This window comes from Protopterus annectens, chromosome 8.part0, assembly GCF_019279795.1.
Source record: "Protopterus annectens isolate FY-2018-M chromosome 8.part0, PAN1.0, whole genome shotgun sequence".
NCBI lineage: Eukaryota > Metazoa > Chordata > Ceratodontiformes > Protopteridae > Protopterus > Protopterus annectens.
Window position 1 is genome coordinate 1,532,412,110 of NC_056741.1, and position 19,505 is coordinate 1,532,431,614.

The window sequence follows — 19,505 nt, forward strand, 5'->3', positions numbered from 1 at the left end:
CAGCACTCTGCTGGGATAGATATTTGCCCTTTTGGTGGGGGGTTTGCGCTGAACCTGTCAGCTAGGATGTTGGCAATGTCTGTGGGTTCAGTGTATTTCTTGTCATTTTGGACTAATTCTGAGCATATCTGGGAATTACCACCCAGGTTCCTAACATAACTAAAGAAAGCCTTGTGATTATCCTTAGTGTCCTGTGCAATTTTTCTCTCGAAGCTGGCCAAATCACCATAGACAAATTATCACTTAATAGGATGTGGTCTGCTTTGTAATAGTGCCTATCTGTTACAGGGTTTTCTGGAGTTACCAAGTAGATTTTTATTTCCAGAGAGTCAGCATTGTGGTCCATCCTCAATAGGGAAGTGGCACAGGAGTGCAGTGCTCTGCCATACGTATTGGTGAGTACCAAATATGTTTGAATTTCTGACAGGTGTGTGCACTATCTGGTCAAGGGTGTTTGTGTTAATATGGTCCAGGAATAATTGTGCCTGTGAATCTGAGGCAGTGTATGTTGTTTCCTACTATATAAAGGGGTAGTTAAAGTCTCTCATGAATAAGGTATTTGGTTTAATGGTGAATGCCTCCTAAGTCTAGGTATGAGCTATGAGATTCTAGGGATATTGGGGGTGACCTATAGCTTGCTAGTATATGGTAAGATATCTTGTCTACGGTGATTTGTATGTGGATAAATTCCAGGACATCCTCCTGCTTAACCAGCCTAGATATATAATTGTTGTAAATATAGATAGACACACCTCCTCCTTTTGTCCCTATCTGCTCATGGTCGCCTTGCACTGCAGGAGTACATTATTTGGATTTAAAGTATGTCTTAGTAATGGCACAGATGTCTATATTCTTCAGAGTAACTGCTACGATGATGGCATGTATCAGCATGTTGCTCATACTTATATCTTGTGAGCTAATGCTATAATTTGTGGTGTTATTATAGATAACTATATTACTATGTATATTACTGTGTAGTATCACTTATTCACTCAACCTTCATTTGCTTAGGTAGATACTAGGCATTCTGGGCAGCAGACCATGGAGAGGCCTAGTTTGATTTTTACAAAGCCCTATCTAAGTGACTTGCTCATGGTAACACAGTAGGCAAATGAGGGTTAAGTGAATGAAACCATGGATCACAAGAAAAATCTCATTAACAGCTCATAGCCTCAAAAACTACATGTGCTAATGTTAATGGATACTTCTTCCAAGCTGCCCCTTGGGAATATGTGCAGTTTGCACAGTGTTTGGAATGTCCTTGTTTACCTGCCTGTACACTGAATATCACAATTACAATGTAAAGTTCAGAGAAACAACCACCTAATACTGTGTTCGTGTCCTATATGAAAATGGATTATTTTTTATCAATGAATGAAGAAATCGCATTGCGTTATACTAAATCAGTCTTAGAAACACCAAACCAAAGTGCTTTAGGTCTAATAGCATCACAAACAATAGCATTAGGTGGTAAGATGCCTAAGTATAACTAACATGTTGATATAAGTCTTTGTAGCGCTCAGAAATCGAGGCAAGACAAAACTATTTTGTAGTAAAATTCTCATATCAGGACCACTTTTTTACAAAACAGCAGTACAACTGATTTAAACTAGCGTGCCTTTTCTGATATAAAGGAAATCTGTAGCTTCAACAACTGTCACTATTTGGTGTCGCTAATCCACTTCCTTTTTGGAAAGAGTCACTGATTTTGGGCGGCGCAGAGAAAAGAATAAAAAATGAGCTAACGTTTGGGACGTCCATAGCAATCAGAAGTCTGGACAAAGGCAAAAATAATGGGGGCAACGGCCGAAAAATATAAACTTGGAAAATCGCTACAAGAACAGGTTTTGCATTAGCGGCTATTTTCTTAAGGACAGTAAATCTGAAATTCAAATGCTTGCCGTTATTTAATTGACTTCAGGCCTCAACGATTTGCCAGAAAAATCACAATTTTTTTGACGAACAGATAACAATGTAAACATCAGAGACGTCGAGAGGTACATTTATCCAGTATATCCCTTTATTTGTATCTTATTATAAATGTCGCGCCTTTCTACCTGCACTTTTCGCGTGTACTTGAGAGAGACAAACGTGCTTTTTGTGGCTTCAGCCAGCATTTACTTCTAAACATGACCAAATTGAAATGGACTGTGCAACTTAACATCCCCCCCCCCCCGACATTATTACTGCACTCATTGTTGTCCCTGTAACCAAAAGAGATGAGATTCTCGCCCACCACGTATTACCTTTACCACCTACAGCACATTAATGTTCACCAGAAATAATGGTTTCATTGCGGAGTTACCCGAACTAATGCTCAACTTCTTTATTCAAGACTCGGGGACAAAGCCGAAATTAATGGGGGGGGGGGGGCAAAGGCCCAAACTCAGTGGCATATCTCTCAGCCTTCCACAGCCCCCATTTGGAACACTACCTCACAAAATGTGAAACTTCTACAAAACAATATCAACATCAACTGGAAGCTCGAAGCATAGTCGATAATTATTTATTCCTACTCACAAAATGTTCCTTTGGTGACTTAATATTATTCAGTAGGATATGCCATGCACATGTATTAAGTACATTCTTAACAATGAACGTGTGGCAGATTATTTCGATGAGAAGACACTGTGTACTATGGCATCTTTAAGTCGAATGAGGACTTTTTGTTCTTCTTTCGGCTTTTCCCGGTTAGGGGTCGCCACAGCGGAACTCCGGTCCTCGAATGCTTGGCAGCTGATTTTTACGGTGCCGAGGTGCCAGCTCGACGCCCAACCTTCAACGGAGGTACGCCCATTTACGCATGTCTTTCGAACGCCACTCAACCGCGGGGAGGACATGCAGACTCCACAAACTATTCCTCATAATAAGATACAGCTCAGGTGTATGGTCGGGGAAGCGTTTTAAATATTACTCTAATTCACTTGTTTTACTTCAACGTGTATTCTCTGATCAATATAGGGTTGCCACCTTTTCAAATGGCCAAAGTGGGACATTTTTGGTACAAACATCTGATTTTACAGGCCGACACATACCCACGGTCAGTACAAAGGATAGAACTTAACTTTTTTGCCTAAATAAAAGCTTATTCTTGTAGCATTTTAGTTGCTTATTCTGTTTCTTATAACATTTAGGTATTTTATATACAGAATAACTGGTTTATGTAACTATTACATAAAATATAGGAAATAATTTTGTCCTAAAATCTCAGGACATTTGTCATTTTTACAATTTTTTTGTCAGGACACAACTGCCTAAAGAGGGACTGTCTCTCACAAAGTGGAACAGGTGGTAACCCTAGATCAATAAGAAATGTAAAATTCCAATGTGCTACAGTATTAAAGGAACTGTAACCGTCAGTGATTTACCAGAGAGGAAAAATCCCAAGGCACCAGGCAGAAAGTATGAGGCAAATCCGGGGATGTTCTGCAAAATCAGGGAACAGTTGATGAGTATGCTTCCAGGATATGACTGTCCACTAATGCTTGGTCCTACACAAAAATTCGATTGAATTTTAAGTTTAAGATACAATGACTGTAAGAAAGGATATTGTGGGATGTTTTTCCCCATTGGAAACACAAAATAAGATTACCACAGGAGATGCCTTCAAGTGAAGTTTTCTGTAAACACTGGTGAACTTTGTACTACTTTAATGAGAACACCTACTAACTGTCGAATTCAGTAAGGCATCCACATATGTAATGGTCATAGCTGCTTGTACCCTGCACTGCTGAAAATATTGTCATTCCAATCAGGTGACCTTGAGAGCAACCATGGAACTGAACTAAACACTACACAAGTCAATAGGTATTTCTGGAGGTACAAGCAGTTAAGGGTTCCACTTGTCCATCTGTGCACAGGGCAGCCCCTATTTGGGCATTTGTGTCCTTTAAACATCAACAATAACAGATGTCCTGATATTTTAAGATCAAATATAAGTTCATGAGTTCCCTTTAACAACTGCATAAAAACAATTATTTTGCTTCTGAAACAACTTAATATTGCATGAAACAATAGTAAGAACTCAACTGTCCAAGACTGAGCTTTTATTTTGTCAAAAGTGAAGTCCTGCCCATCGCGTTGGTTGTGAATATGCTTTGCCTTTCGAAATCTCCCATATCCATAGAAGGGTCCGGCTTTGAGTATTTGAAGAGAATGCAGCATAGTGTAAAACTGGCTTGAACAAGTATATGGAGTGTGGGTTTAACACAATGACTCTACAATTATCCAGAAAATATTGTAAAATAGCACGTGAATAACTAATAATGATATATCACGTGACATCATGGAATAATAACAATATTTATCTCTACTTGCTGCAAAAAGTAGAATGTTTGCCACTGGGTACTTGTAGCCCCATTCAGAGACCGAAAAAAAAGGGGCTCCATCTGAAAACATCGGGCTTGGCTGTGGTGGAAGCAATGCCTACAGTAACCAACATACTTGTAAAACTATCTGCATCTATTTAGTGAAATGCAAAACATACTTATGGCCAGCATTGTCACCTGTTAATATGCTGTTGGAATCAGTTTTATGACTGGCCGCCACTGCTTCCTCTGGTGTTACACGGTTCTGTTCTGTACAGTTGTAACCTTAGGACTCTTAGCCATAAACATCTTGTTTTAAACACTAAAGGTGTTGTAAATAATTCTAAAAGAGAATCATTAGCTGGATTTACCTGACCCCCAGCTCTGTAATTCTAACAGGATTACAATAAAATATTAAGTGTGGGAGTGGGCCTTCAATACCCACACGGTGTTGGTGTAGTAGCCCAAGGGTGGAGCTCGTGTTGAGATTGGGTGACATTATCGTACAGACAAACCTATAAATACACAATATGGGTCCCTAACAGCTTATGGAATTAACATATGACCGAAATTGAAAGCAAGCAGACAATAATACCGAAATGGCACAACAGCGAACATTCACACATTCACAAACCCGAAACTCAAGACACTGAAAAAACAGTTGCAATTTAATGCTCCAATACCACAGTCCATTCCAGATACACAAGTGCACATCCTCTGGTCCCTCCTTACAATAGCTTGAAAAATCATTACTTTTAAATTGAAAAACAAAAAAGCTATACAATTTGTGGAATTTTTATCTTTGGCCAAAATTGTAACAGAGAATTATTGACTATAACTTCAAGAATGACACATAAGCAACTGTCCTGGTTGAAACTTAAAAAACTGTTAGATAAAATGTGAATGTAATATCAAAAGTATATCTGTTATGGATACTGTATATAGTTATTTATATTCTTATTGTTAAATAGTTTGTTTCATCTGTAATTACAAAATTCAATAACAATTATTTAAAAAAACAGCTGCAGATGTTACACACAAATGTTTTTGGAACCTTGTAGCTTTTGAATAGAGATTGTGGTGCAATGAGGATTGGAAATTCACCCTTTTCTTCACTGTACTGGCATCTCGCAGTTGGTATATATAATTTGCAGGGGGTGAGGTGAAGGGGGCTTGAACCCCTGCAAAAACGTGTTGTGAAGATAAATAGAACACCACATTCATCATTTCACTGGAAAGATTATCGCAGACGTTGCTGTAAATCCCAGTGTAGGTTAAAGGGACATATGTCTCTTTCTCCTGTAATGGATTGAATGTGTTTGTTTCCAGCCTGTAAGTTTAGCTTTTGTGAACATTTGTTGTTCTTGAAGTTTCAATGTCCTCTCCTTTTCAGTTTCGGTCATATGTTAATTTGGTAAACTGAACTAGACCCCCCCCCCTCACACACACACACACACACACACACACACACACACACACACACACACACACACACACACACACACACACACACACACACACACACACACACACACACTCGCACACATATATATATATATATATATATATATATATATATATATATATATATATATATATATATGGTTTACCATCATCATGTTGGCAGGTATATCCCCAAAGTGCACATGGTCAAACAGTTTCTGTGAATTCCATACCACCGACATGTTAGAAAGTCAAAGAAAACAGCAAATGTCGACATTTCCAACTGCTCCATACCTGAAACAAGTGCTACCATGGGTTTCAAAGGGGGCAAGATTTTGTGATTCGGAATATCGGTCAGCATTCGTGGTTTTGAGGAGTTGCAGTTTGGAGTTCGTGGAAGTTATTTCAGCGATGTGCCTGCCGACATTATGATGGTACACCTATACACACACACACACACACACACACACACACACACACACACACACACAAACACACACATTTTTCCTTTGTTGACCAATTATTCCCACTAGGCTAGTGGCCTCTTTTCAGAGGAGACTCAAGAAATATTTTTACTACTAGGGAAAATTTGGCATGCTATGGGATCTTTTACATCCTCGTGAGTTACCACCTACTCAAGCAGTTGGGACCTCAGTTTAATGTCTCAACCAAAGGACATAGGAGTGCTGCCTTTCCCTTAAGGTGCACTGCATTGTAGGGTCGGCAATCCATCTACCAAGTGTGGAAACTGAACCTATATCATTCTGCACCAAAAGGCAAGTGTGCTACTTGTAGCATTACTGACATATCATAGATGCCACCTTATAACAAAATTATAAAGTAAGTATTAAACTTATGAAAAATTTCAATTTCTTTAGAGTATCTCAATTTTTCCAGTACACAGTCCAAAACCTGACTCTCCACAATTCGCAGCGTTCTAGATTCAGGAGAACTCCACTACTCATCAGATTATGCTCTCTGATGTTGAACTCCCATCAGTCTTTTCTTCTGCTGAGGTTTCATAACTTTGCAGTGGCAATGATGCCTTTGTTTTTATTTATTTATTTGCATTTGTTTACTGGAAAGATCCAACTGGGTCATCCAAGACATCTTTTCAGGGGTGGTCTAGGAAGAAAAGCTCTAAATATGTATTTAGTTAAAGAAAAACATGCAGAGGTTATAGCAGACACTTTGTGAGTAGAAGAATTATTTGAAGGCATAGTGATTACAGATTCAACATAGTCTAAATATCTGGGTCTGTGTGTGTGTGTGTGTGTGTGTGTGTGTGTGTGTGTGTGTGTGTGTGTGTGTGTGTGTGTGTGTGTGTGTGTGTGTGTGACAGGTAGCAGTAGGCAGTCATAGACCAGTGGCAACAGTATTACAAAAACAGAAAGTGAACAAGAGTTAAATTTTGACTGAGATCCTGAAATACTAAAATGTGAAAAACATTAGAAGACTGAGTGTACACATGGGTGGGATGGGGGGTATTTCATTGTTAAACTGCATAATCAAGGTTACAAAAAAGAAGAGGTTAAAGATTCACATCCACAATTATCAAAAGAGCAAAATTCAAAAGTTATTGATGAGAGGAGAAACTGAGCTGTATGAGAGAATGAAAGGTAGGGGCAGGGGGAAGACAACTGATTAACCAGAAGAGGAAGAACATGGCCAGACTTTGGACTTTAAAGAAATGAGTGTTGATATTTTTCCTTTAAAATGTTTTGAGTCCGAGGTTGTCTGAGGGCAGATGTCAACTGTTTCCATTGTTTGGCCACATGGCATGAATATAAGGCTGCCGCATACATTTGAGGCCATGTCCTGGTAGGCAATGTATTTATCTTTAGAGCAGAGCTCTTTTGTGAGATAATACCATTTCATCAGAGTGATTAGAGAAAGACATTTGGATGGTTGATGCAGAATAGAGTGGGCTGTATTCAGTTGGCTGTGTTGAAGATAGCTGGAAAATTCCATCTAGCTGTCTTTTTTATGTAGAGCAGTGCAGTAGTGAACTCTACCAGACAGATTTGAGGCAAATTTTGGTATTTTGCAATAACATTGCTCAAATTTTTGTTGTTGAGTAGTATGAATGTTGCTGTAGATTTAGGCAGCATTTAATGGACTGAGAAGGAAACATACATTGGCTTTGGCCTTTTGTGCTTGTTCTGAGTGACAGGTTTTGATTCTGTAGAAGGCATACAGATTTGTAATGATTTTTTAAATGACATTAGATATGTGGATGCCAATTTTTAATTTATAATCCAGGTAACTACAAGGAGTCTGATATTTGTGGCAGTGTCCAGTATAATATTGGTGAAAGAGATAATGGAAAAAATGGAAAAATGAATATGTGTGACTGGACTGGATCCAGGTAAGACAAGTACGACTTTATCTTTTTAGCAGTGAATATTAGAGCATGTTGTTTTAGCTAGAGTTCTATTAAGGAGTAGGATTCCGGGGTTTTGGCTTGCAGTTCACTAATGGGTGAGGAGTAGCAAATAAGGGTGGAGTCCTCTGAATACTGAATAAGTGAGAGGAGCCAGAAGTGGAATGTAGATCATTGACAGATATATTGAACAGCAATCGGCCCAGTATAGAGCCTTGAGGACACCTGTGTTAATACAGAGCAAAGAAGCACATGATGAGTGACACATGACACATTGTACTCTGTTACTTAGGTAGCTATGGAATCATTTGACAGCATTATTAGAGAAGGTGAGAGTAGTGCGCTTAGGCAGTAGTTTAGAATGAGATACTTTGTCAATGCTTTGAGAGATTAAGAAATGTGGTAGAATCCAAAGGATTATTATTGTCATGCAGGTTAATGGTATTTTGGAAAGATACTAAGGCAATTGTTGTTCTGTGTTGCACTTTTAGGAAATCTCTCCCTATTTCTTGAGCCATGGTGGATTTGATATATAATTTTGTGTGTTAGAGGGCTTACCCATACACACACACACACACACACACACACACACACACACACACACACACACACACATACACACACACACACACACAAACACACACACACACACACTCGCACATAGGTGAGGTGCAAGGGAGGTTGTTTGTCTGAAAACACACCTGGAGACATTTTTATTTAGCAGGTTGAATAGTAACCACTTTTAACTTGATGAGTTGCACCCTCATCGAGTTAACTGTCATTGTTCAGCATTTTTGCAGAAAAACGTAAAACCACTAGGTTCCTAATATTTTCAGTGAAGGGCTATGGAGAAACTGTACAAATTATCATAACAAAAAACAAAACTGTATAAGATACATATGAGATAATACATATTATGCTAATTTATACATTGTACGTAGGTTGAGTGAGCAGCCATGAAAGCCTCAGCCAATCAAGACAGAGTCAGAATAAATAAGGTATGCAGGATATACAAAAATATCAGCCTTTAGCAAACTGTAGTGTATGATCAAATCCATACAGGAGGATCTAAAGCTAAGAAGAGTATTCATCATCAGACATCAGGAAGTGGATAATCCACAGCACTTTATGAAGAGGGAGGGGGTAGGAAAATGAAGTGGAGAGGAATGCTTCAAGAAATGAGGCTGGATAGGATGGGACATCAGGCTGAAAAACTCAGCAAAAGGGAGCTAAGGAAGGGGATGCAACATGAGGAATGAAATAAGAAGAGGAAGCAGGGGGGGTAACTAGGAGTCACAATGAGACAAACTGGAAACAGAGCTGGGGGTAGTAGAATGATAAGAGGTTATGGGGTGAGAAGATAACAAGGCGAGATGGGAGACAATGCCCAAGAAAATTTAGTAGAATTACAGCAAAAAGTAAAAAAGGGGTGAGAGCAGAAAAAGAAGAGAAAATGTGAATAACATTTAGGTGACACAAACAGAGGTGGAGAACAATCAGGGAGGGAGAGGTAGTAACAATAAAAAAGTGAGTTTGTAAGATAATTAGCATATTTTTTTTCTCTTTTTAGATACACATGTGTGGTGTACAAGTTTAACGAGTTAATAGTGAACATATTGGGATGACTTTCACGAGCACAATCACTGTAATATTTTAATATGCACTTTTTTTAATGTTAATGTGTAAACTAGGACGTAATACTTTTCTTAAATTCTTCCTGCCTCCGAGAGAGTAATACACTGGTGATTCATGCAGTTCAAATTTCTGGTGTTAAGTTTCCTTTTTTGTAAACAAAAACAACATTTCATAGACCAATTAGTTGTAAAGGGGTGGGGGTTAAAGCTCTCAACTGTCCAGATTTTCACAGAATGTTCAGCGTTTTGCATCATATTTTTGGTCTGTTTCTCATAACAGTGTGATTTTCTGGCAAATCAATGAGGACTGAAGTCAGAAAATAATGGCAGGGATTTGAGTTTCAGACTTTATATCCTTCAGAAAATTCATGCCAATGCAAAAGCTGCTATTCTATCAACTTTATAAGTTTGTGAGATCAATATTTAGAAAATGTCCCTATTTTCGGCGCCTGTCCCCTATTAGTTGTGGCTTTGTCCAGATTTTTTGATCTAAGAAGTTGAGACGTATGGGAGTGTTGTGGTCCTCAGCAGAGGCATACTTCTCAACCTCTTAGAGCAAGAAATCTGGACAAAGCCATATATAAAAGTGGGACAAAGGCCCAAAAGTAGAGACTATTTTTTTTTTAAATGTTCCTCTTACAAACTTAGAAAGTTGATAGAATAACAGGTTTTGTGCTAGTATGAATTTTCTGGAGGGTATGAAGTCTGAAACTCAAATGTCTGTCATTATTTTCTAACGTTAATCTTTAATGATTTGCTACTAATTTTCCAAAAAACACAATTTTATGAAAACGGGACCAAAATATGAGTAAAAAATCTGGACATTCTACAAAAATATGTACAGTTGAGAGGTATGAAAAACTTCAAAAAATTAGAGGATCCTGCTCTGGCAAAGAAAACATGAACATCAATAAGAGACAAGACTCATTCTATGTTTTTACTCTGTTAGGAATACTACTACTGCTACTACTACTAATAATAATAATAAAGTTTCCTGGTAAAATGAACTGCCATAGCCACTCAGTGAAGCTCAAATACGTACAAAACGTAACTTCTGGAAAAATAAGTAAGGTCTGGTACCTATACTTACAATTGGTTTATGTGGTTAATGTAACAGGTAACATAAAAAGAGCATACTGTTGCAGTATTTTCTCTAACTGCGTAACGTAACGTTTCTTAAAATGTTTTTGTCAAAGTTGTTCGTGAGATCAGTCTGCCTTGATTTAGCAGCTGTCTTTCGCTTATATCTTTTGCACAACTTTAATGTTAGTATGTGATAATGAACAAGTACGAGTTTTACGGATGTATCACCATGTATATTGCTTTTCCTTTTCAAAGTTACTCTTGTGCTTTTACAGACCTGCACCGTAAATGTTGCCATGTGGGAATGGGGGTGGGGACAGCAAGGGGTTAATCATTTTCTGGTTTATTCTTAATTAGAGTCCAATGTTGTGGCCCCAGGCGAGAGGGCCCTGACCCCATAAGGCAACATCCAGATGTGGACGTCTCAGGGGAGCTGTGTGCAGACTTTTGGACTAGGGGTGGGGGCTGGGGCAGACAGTGAGGGGAGGGGAATGATTTGAAGTGGGGGCGAATGCGCTCCCGAGTCGCTAGCGTAGGTCCCAGTCCTAGACTGAAGCTAGGTCTCCGGTCTGGTCTGGTCACGTTCAGTGACTGGCGGCTGGCTCTGTGTCTAGCATATTCAGTCCAGTTTGGTGCTGAATTGATGAGGCTAATTTCGAAAAAGAAAAAAAAAAGCAAACGAAGGAGGTGGAGGAAGTGGAGGAGGGAGGGAGCTGCTGACTCTGTCCCATTTACCAGCAATTTTCTGGGAGAAGCACGCGAATAATTCGAGGGTTTTGCAGTCCATGGCGCTGGAGGTACTTCACTTTCAACAAGCTTGTTAATTTGGATTAAGTTGTGGATTTGGGGGGACTTACAAGCTGAAAGAAGAGCGTGGACTCGGTTATCAACGACAGTATGCATCACTCCAGATGGAGAAGGGTTCATCAAATTCGGTGAAGCAATTCTGGTTACTCCGCTTCGATTGCTTTTAAGGTGATAATGTGCATTTCTGGATTTGGACAATCGCTTACCTGTAACTGAAAAAGTTATTGCAAAAGGACTTTAACCGAGGACAGTGCCCGCCTATGTGGTTTGTAAGATTTTGTGTTTTTGTTTTCGTTTAGTTGTTATTTTAATTCCTATTCATTAGGTATGCATTATAATGATTCTGTAGCAGAACAGCTGTTTATATAGCATTTCTAAATGCCCTGTAAAGGTCCTTATAGTATAAAGCTTGGAGGGTCAAAACGTCGGTCTGTGCATACTTATATTTCCAATAAAAAAAAATCAACATATTGAAAAAAAAATCTTCATACTGTTCCACTTAAGAAAAGTTTAGGAAGACTTCAGTTAACACCAAGTACTATGTCTTGTCTTGATGTGACTGGAATTAATGGCATCGGTTGACTTCCTCTTGAACCTGTACCTTAATAGCCGTACGCGTTGCCTTAAATAGCACTATATTCCCAAAGAATATAATTAGTGGTTTTGCCCCATGGCATCACAGCAGAGGCGCTCTGAAGGAGTGTGCCTGATAAATACCGGCATGCCCATTTTTAATGAAAAATTACTGTCGCAGTGAGGTTGCTTCTAAGGAAGATTTGATTATTGTTAACTGATTATATTGTTAAACACACACACACCGGGTAAACAGGATGCTATAGTGCACTTCGTAATTAATACAGGGATGGCCTTCAGGAACACACCTTCATTTTTTTCTGAAGGTGCATATCTGTAAGTCTCGCCGCTTCACTAAATAGACGGTAAAATGGTAAAGACTAAATATATCTCTGAGTAGAAGTGTGTGTTTCTGTACATTATATGCAGTTATAAAACATGGATCTGAGGTTCTGTTCACAGCTGCGCCGTAGTCTAACCTTTTTTAGCTTGCACGCCCCCTTTAATCCGTTTCCCTCTCGTTTTTCAATCCGTTTGTCTTGTAGTTATAAATTGTTGGCAATTTTTGACAGTTATACCACTTCTCTTGCTGTACATTATTTAATCTTTTTATCCCGGTGGGTTTACTAGTCCGAAGACCCTTTTCTGTCACGACTCGGGCCAAAAGGCAAATACGGTTACAACAAGCAAGTGTGTTACACAAGTAGCCGATTTATACAGCCAACTGCCTAGTATATCTGCTGCATGTTTACATTTTACTCAGTTCAGACTATAACATGCGCTCTCTCTGACCCATATATTGGCTGTAAAGGGTTCTCGAACCTCTAATCTTGCGGCTGATTCTTGATTAAAATAATAACTGCATAAATAGTATTTGGAATGTCAGATAATAAACACGTGTCTGATGAGAGCTGAGAATAGCTCTGACGATCAAACAGGTTGCAGCCATCTGTAGCACAAGTAACCAAGAAGCAATAAACAAGCTAAAAGGCAGAAAGGGTGTTTTCCTCATCACGTAAATTCTTCTGTTGTTTTAAGTGCAAAATGATAATAGTTAAATGCTATTGTTTATGTGGATGTTATCTCGATGGGACAGAATATCCTGTCTTAAAAAAAGAGTCGTGTGATGCTAAAGGAGGGCCGGACTGTGCATGACAGACAAGGGCTTCCTCCTCAAAAGGGGGCCGACAGTGACTTCACTTCCCAAATTTTGTCAGAAAAAACACTCATCCGGTTCTTCTGTCCTGGACTTTTTGCTTGAGTTCGTAGCCAAAAACTAAGGAATGATTTACCTGCCTTCCTTTCTAAACTCGAGAAATTTGACATAGCTGGGGTTCGGGACATGTGTGGAATAGAGCGGGTATTTGCTGCCGAGAATTGCCCCCATGGACGAAACCATCAAGGTAAGATAAGTTTTATTTATCGATAAGTAGGATTGCCACCTTTTCAAATGGCCATAGTGGGACATTTTCGGGACACACATCAGATTTTACAGGCCGACACATACCCACGGTCAGTACAAAGGATAGAACGTTACTTCTTTGCCTAATAAAAGCTTATTCTTGTAGCAGTTTAGTTGCTTATCCTCTTTCTTGTAATATTTAGGTATTTTAGATACAGAAATAACTATTTTGTGCAACTATTACATAAAATATGGGACATACGTATGTCCTACAAACTCAGGACATTTGTCATTTTTAATATTTTTGGTCAGGACACAACCGCCCAAAGAGGGACTGTCCCTCGCAAAGTGGGACAGGTGGTAACCCTATCGATAAGAGGACAGATAAGGGTGGGACCCAGGACAACCCCCTCCACATCTATTAGCAGGCTATAACTCACGTACAATCTCCTAACATCAGTTTCTCCGTCTCCACGCTGCCTTGTTGTCCTGTTTACTGTGGGTGCTCCCGATTTCGCTCTTGTTGCTCCTGGGCCCACTGTCAGCCTTGTAGGTTAATCTCCTAATGGTGACAGTTTTCTTTTCTGGTTGGTACATTGGCCCATGTATGGGGTACATTATCCAGACTGTGCCCTAGTTCTGTTTTCTGTGCTTCTGATTCTACGTTCACCTTATGTTGGTTCTCAGGGTTTAGTTTTCATATCTTAGTTTTGCCAGGTTAAGCCCCCACTCCCATTTCCTAAGAAGGCACGCACGGGAAGAGAACCTGTTGCTCTCTGGAACGGAAAAAGGAAGGTAGAGCCCCCCCCCCCCCGTTTTCCAATTCCTTTCTTTAGTATAGACTAGTTTGGGACTGTGGCAATGTCAGTGGGTTTGATTCTGGTCTGTGGGTTTCATCCCTTAATTACCACTGGACAGAGTATAAAACTAATGCCTCCAAAGCGCCTATGCCCAGTGTCACGTCTTGTAACAGCAGGCTCAGCTGAGATTTCTTCTCTTCTTGTAGTGGTCCCGATCGTCCCAGTTCTACCTTCTCCAAAGTACCACCAGCTAGGGTTGCCACCTTTTCAGATGGCCAAAGTGGGAAAATTGTGGTGCAAACATCAGATTTTGCAGACCAAAACATACCCACGGCCAATACAAGAGACAGGACTTCACTTTTTTGCCTAAATAAAAGTTTATTCTTGTAGCATTTCAGTTGCTTATTCTGTTTCTTATAACATTTAGGTGTTTCAGATGCAGAATAACTGTTTTATGCAGCTATTACATATAATATAGGAAATCATTTTGCCCTAATATTTCAGGACAGTTGCCATTTTTAAAATTTTTTTGCAGGACATAACTGCCCAGAGAGGGACTGTCCCTCGCAAAGTGGGACAGGTGGTAACCCTACCACCAGCAGTAATACATGGCTGACCCAATCTGAACATCTAACTGTGTGTGCGTGGGGGGGGGGGGTTAACTTGTATTTCTAAAGCGACACCTGTCTAGCCCATTGCCTTAATCCACACCTATCCTTGTAGATGGCATTAAACGCGTAACGGTACCTGCCCTGCTTCCGCTTTCCGATGTAGCAATGGGGGTCGCTGCACCTTTTCCTGGCAGATGAAGTGTTTTTTTTTAAATTCCTTAACACGTTTCAAGTGTGAAGCAACTGATACCAGAAGTCTGCAGGGCATGGCGACTTTATGTTGCCCACAGTTAAGTAACCCCCCAATGGAAATATTCTTGCTTGGAGTGTCCTTAGAAGTTACAAAATATCTAGAATTAGCGGGAAAACAGAGAGCAGTCGAAGTTTATTTTTTCCAATAAATAAACAGCGGAAGCATTAAGATGTACCTGATATTTTCAGAATTTAAATGTGCTTAAGTATTAAATATCCCAATATTCATAGTTCTCAACTAAACACAGGCAGATCTCAGCAAAACCAAGGAAAATACAAAAACAACCAGGGACACTTTTTTAAAATATTAATATCGTTAACTTGAAATGTTAATAGAATAAGATAATGTAAATTAATATACATTTTCTTAAGTAAAATAACTCTATAACGCTAATTATTGTCATTATTTATTAAGTGTAACTCAACACCATCCAGGTCTGCAAATGTCAGCAGTGTTGGGAGGGATTAAGAGGGACAGAGCTAAAATCAGTTTCAAAAATCAGGGACAGTTGAGAGATATGCAACTATTTATTTTCAATGAAAACTGTAAGAAATATCATTTCTTAAAAAAACTTAAGTGTCTTCGCATGGCGCAGGGAAAATGTTATTTCTGTTAAGGATTTACTATGAGAGCTTTAATTTTAAGAATCATGGAATACATTTCCTGTAACACAAACTAATGTGATTCCTTTGTTCATATTTTTTGTTATCACTTTAGAAATAATCCACCTCGGTCTTTGCATTACTTTGTATGTTTCCCTGCTTAGAAATGAACAGTCATTTACTTAAATAGAAGAAAACCAGTATGTTGCCAGGTGGCTGACCACAACTCCCCCACCAACACACACGCTTGCGCTTGTTTATAAACAGTGTTTGACACCACACAGTGACTCTGCTTTAATTTTACTTAACCTTATTTCGGTTACTTCTTAGAATAAGGCAGGAAATGCTGCTTCTTGGAGATTACAACTAGAAACACTTCAGAATGGAAACGTTAAATTAAAGAAAAGCATTAACATGCATGTCGCTATAGGTACCCACATGTTTTGTTTCACGCAAGTTATGCTGTTTGTCTCGTCTGGATATTTTTTAAGCAGTTTTATCTAATGAGTACATTGAAAGCGTAAGTGGTCATTGCAACACCTGATCGATTTAAAGGCTGTTCATTTATCGCTGTTGTTGATGCTGCCTAGATAGACAGAACACACAATAATTAATGCATTATGCAGCAGCTCAAAATTGCACATTCATACACGCACACACACACACTCACACACACACACACACACACACACACACACACACACACACACACACACACACAGAATCTATGCAACGGGCAGACACACTATATATTTTAAACCATATTTAAAATCTATATGGTAGCTCTCTGGTTCACTGCTCACTAGCAGTTTGCTTTGGTGTTTTTTGTTTCGTCATATGGTCAGCACATTTTCAAAGACTGAAGGAAATGCTGTTTTGGAACATTTGGGTTGCTTGGAAGGAGAGGACAGTAGCTGATAGAAATTAGTGCTGCAAAGATGAAAGCTTAATATGACGGAAGATCAGGCATCCTTGGAAAACATAAAATAATTGTCAACATCTGTGGGAGATAAACACAGGTGGTTATGCTGCACTCATATGGCTATCTTGTGTGTGTGCGTGTGTGTGTGCGTGTGTGTGAGCGCGGCGCACGCTCTCATGCGTCTCGTGGTGCTCCTTTGTTTCTGCCAGTTATTGCATAGTTTAGATGTTCTTAAACAATATAAGTGAGGGTCATATGCATGTTAAAATACAGAGGCGCATCATTTTTGTGTAATGCCTAAATTATGTACGATATAATAGTGCCATGTAGTACTCTCCCATTCTTAGCAATGTAGCTGTCCTTCCAGCTCATTCATAGGTAGCTCAGGTCATCGGAGTACTATCACTTTAAGCTACGCATACCTTCCTGTTTTGCATCAGATGTAAGCAAAACGTTTTTAGTTCTGTAACCTAAATATAATCTAGTATGGCCTTAGTCATTAACCCCTTCCATTTCATTCATCCCTCTGATCTCCTCTTAAGAAAATTATTCTACCAAATTGAAGGGTAATTGCATTGTAAGAGTGTTATCGCTATTTTTAAATCGCAGGCAGGGCAGCTAATGCAGTATGTTGTGCCAAAAAAAAAAAAAAAACTCAGCGAGTCTCACTTGAATTTTTGGAAGTAAATTTTAAACATGTCAGTTTCTGTTTAGTTGGTGTTGGTGCATGTCGCTGCAGCTCATCTATTTTCTTGTTGCTGACATAAATAAATGAATGCTCACTTCCTAGTTAGTTTTCCAGGTTTTATTGTAAAAATCACTGCTGAGTATTTCAATGCCTGAAGTATTTTCTTTTATATCTGTTTCTAGTGATTTCAATGTGGCACTAATTGGCCCAGTGTCCCAGCTCACCAACTGTAAAATTAAAATGAAAAATAAATCTACTAAGCAGGGTTGTTGGGGGTAATATTACTTGAATTAAAATATATTAGAGTAGAAATAGGTGCTATTAGTAATAACATCCAGCATCACTAGCAGTATGGAAAAAAATAATGCTACAGAATGTCTACTGTATGTAGAAGTCTTTTCACTTAAAAAAGGCTGCTCTGCCTACAGTACTATGTATAAGGTGAAAGACATAAGTAGCAGCAATCTCATCAGAATACATAAATCAACGTATATCTTCATCTCCTTTAAGTAATTACCTCCCATGGAGACAAATGATAAGATCACCTTTTGAGTACTGTGCTTAATTTCTAGATATCTCAGCTTTATAAAGACATAAACAGAACAGACACAGTTCAAGGTAAATAAAAATGATACACTATCATCTTCTGAAAATATACAAATAGAGACCAAAAGAGCTTAGCATGTGTAGTCCTGAAGAAATAAGACAGTCTGGGAATATGAGAGAAACATGTCAGGTAAATCTGTAAGCTCCAAATGAATGCCATGTTTTAGCTCTGTGTCCAGTGCTCTACTCCAGTCAAGAACTGAAACAAACTATACTGATGATGTTCCTGTTATAGGGGCAAAAGCACTTAACTGTGTATATTCATGTAGATTACATTTTATTTTTGGACTGACTTAAGTGTGCCTCTGGGGTGTATGTTTTGTTTTTGAAGTTTGTTTTTTCACCCTGTTGAACACCGTTTTGTGTTTGCGTGGCTCAAGAAATGAAATAAATAAATACAAATGCAAATCCTAATGGGTTAGATTCTGAGGATATCTTGACAGAGGCTCAGTTAATTAATCAATGGGGCAGCGAAAGCTGACACACTCTGGCTAGGCTTATAAATGCCCTCGGGCAGATAGCCTAGTATCTACCTATGAACCTATTAGGTGCATTGCTCCAGAAAGACATAATGAAACAATGTTTCCTAGAAAGATTGACAGATGATTGATACACGTCTCCTGAATAAATAATAGAGTTAAAAAGTGTGACCAAATTAAAGACTGTGCGGCAACTATATAAGTTATTTTTTGTGAGGTATAGAGAAAATTTACATAAGACATCTTTAAGTAGAATCTGCAGTTTGTATATTTGGTAGCAAACTGTGCAGGTCAGGTTTACCATCTGGTCCTTATCTGTGAAGAAAATCTATATTTTTGTCTAAGACTGCTTTTAAAAAGTGCATTACTGCCGTAGTGACCAGAGCATAGTGTACTGTTTCATTTTTATTCTGACTGCAGCTAGAGGTAGAAGTTGTACTTATTTATGCGACATTTGCAAACGCCAAACCCAGCCAAAATCTGTTTTTACAGGACGTACATGAAAACATAATAAAGTGAAATGATGTGGTCATTCATGGTCTTGTATGTAATTTGCAAGTGAAGGATTCAGTAACATGTTTCCAGTTTTTACATTTGTTGCTTTAATTACACTGCTGCTAAAATAAGTCAAATGAAATCAACTCAGTTTTTATTTAATGTGTTAAAAATAATTGCAGTACATGCCATACAGCATACAAATTGCAGCACATAAGAAAATGAGCACATAACTAAATAGGTACTGAACTGGCTGAAAATAGTCAGTGTATGGATAGCCATCCACGGTAAGATTGTTTTCCTGACTGATGCCCTTCTTGTGGTCTGGAAAGTTATTCTATTAAATAGCCTACAAGGTTTGGGAGCTGATTTGCACTCCCCTTTGTTTCAACATGACTGAGTAATGAACAGTAAATC

The 19,505-nt window shown here is 38.8% G+C and overlaps 1 protein-coding gene across 6 annotated transcripts in view; it reads left to right on the forward strand.

Annotated features, from left to right (window-relative positions):
• FLI1 (Fli-1 proto-oncogene, ETS transcription factor) overlaps nucleotides 1-19,505 on the forward strand; it is a 695,335-nt gene that overhangs the window by 113,861 nt on the left and 561,969 nt on the right. The window contains exon 1 of one of the 6 annotated variants that reach the window (XM_044081113.1): nucleotides 11,434-11,825. The exons of 2 other annotated variants lie outside the window; for them this stretch is intronic. Coding sequence is in view for 2 of the 4 variants with exons in the window: in XM_044081109.1 (XP_043937044.1) it covers nucleotides 13,616-13,633 (18 nt within the window). In the remaining 2 variants the exon portion in view is untranslated. Of the gene's footprint in view, nucleotides 1-11,433; nucleotides 11,927-13,440; nucleotides 13,634-19,505 lie in introns of those variants that run through there. 3 more of the 6 variants (XM_044081112.1, XM_044081110.1, XM_044081109.1) reach the window with 3 other exon arrangements.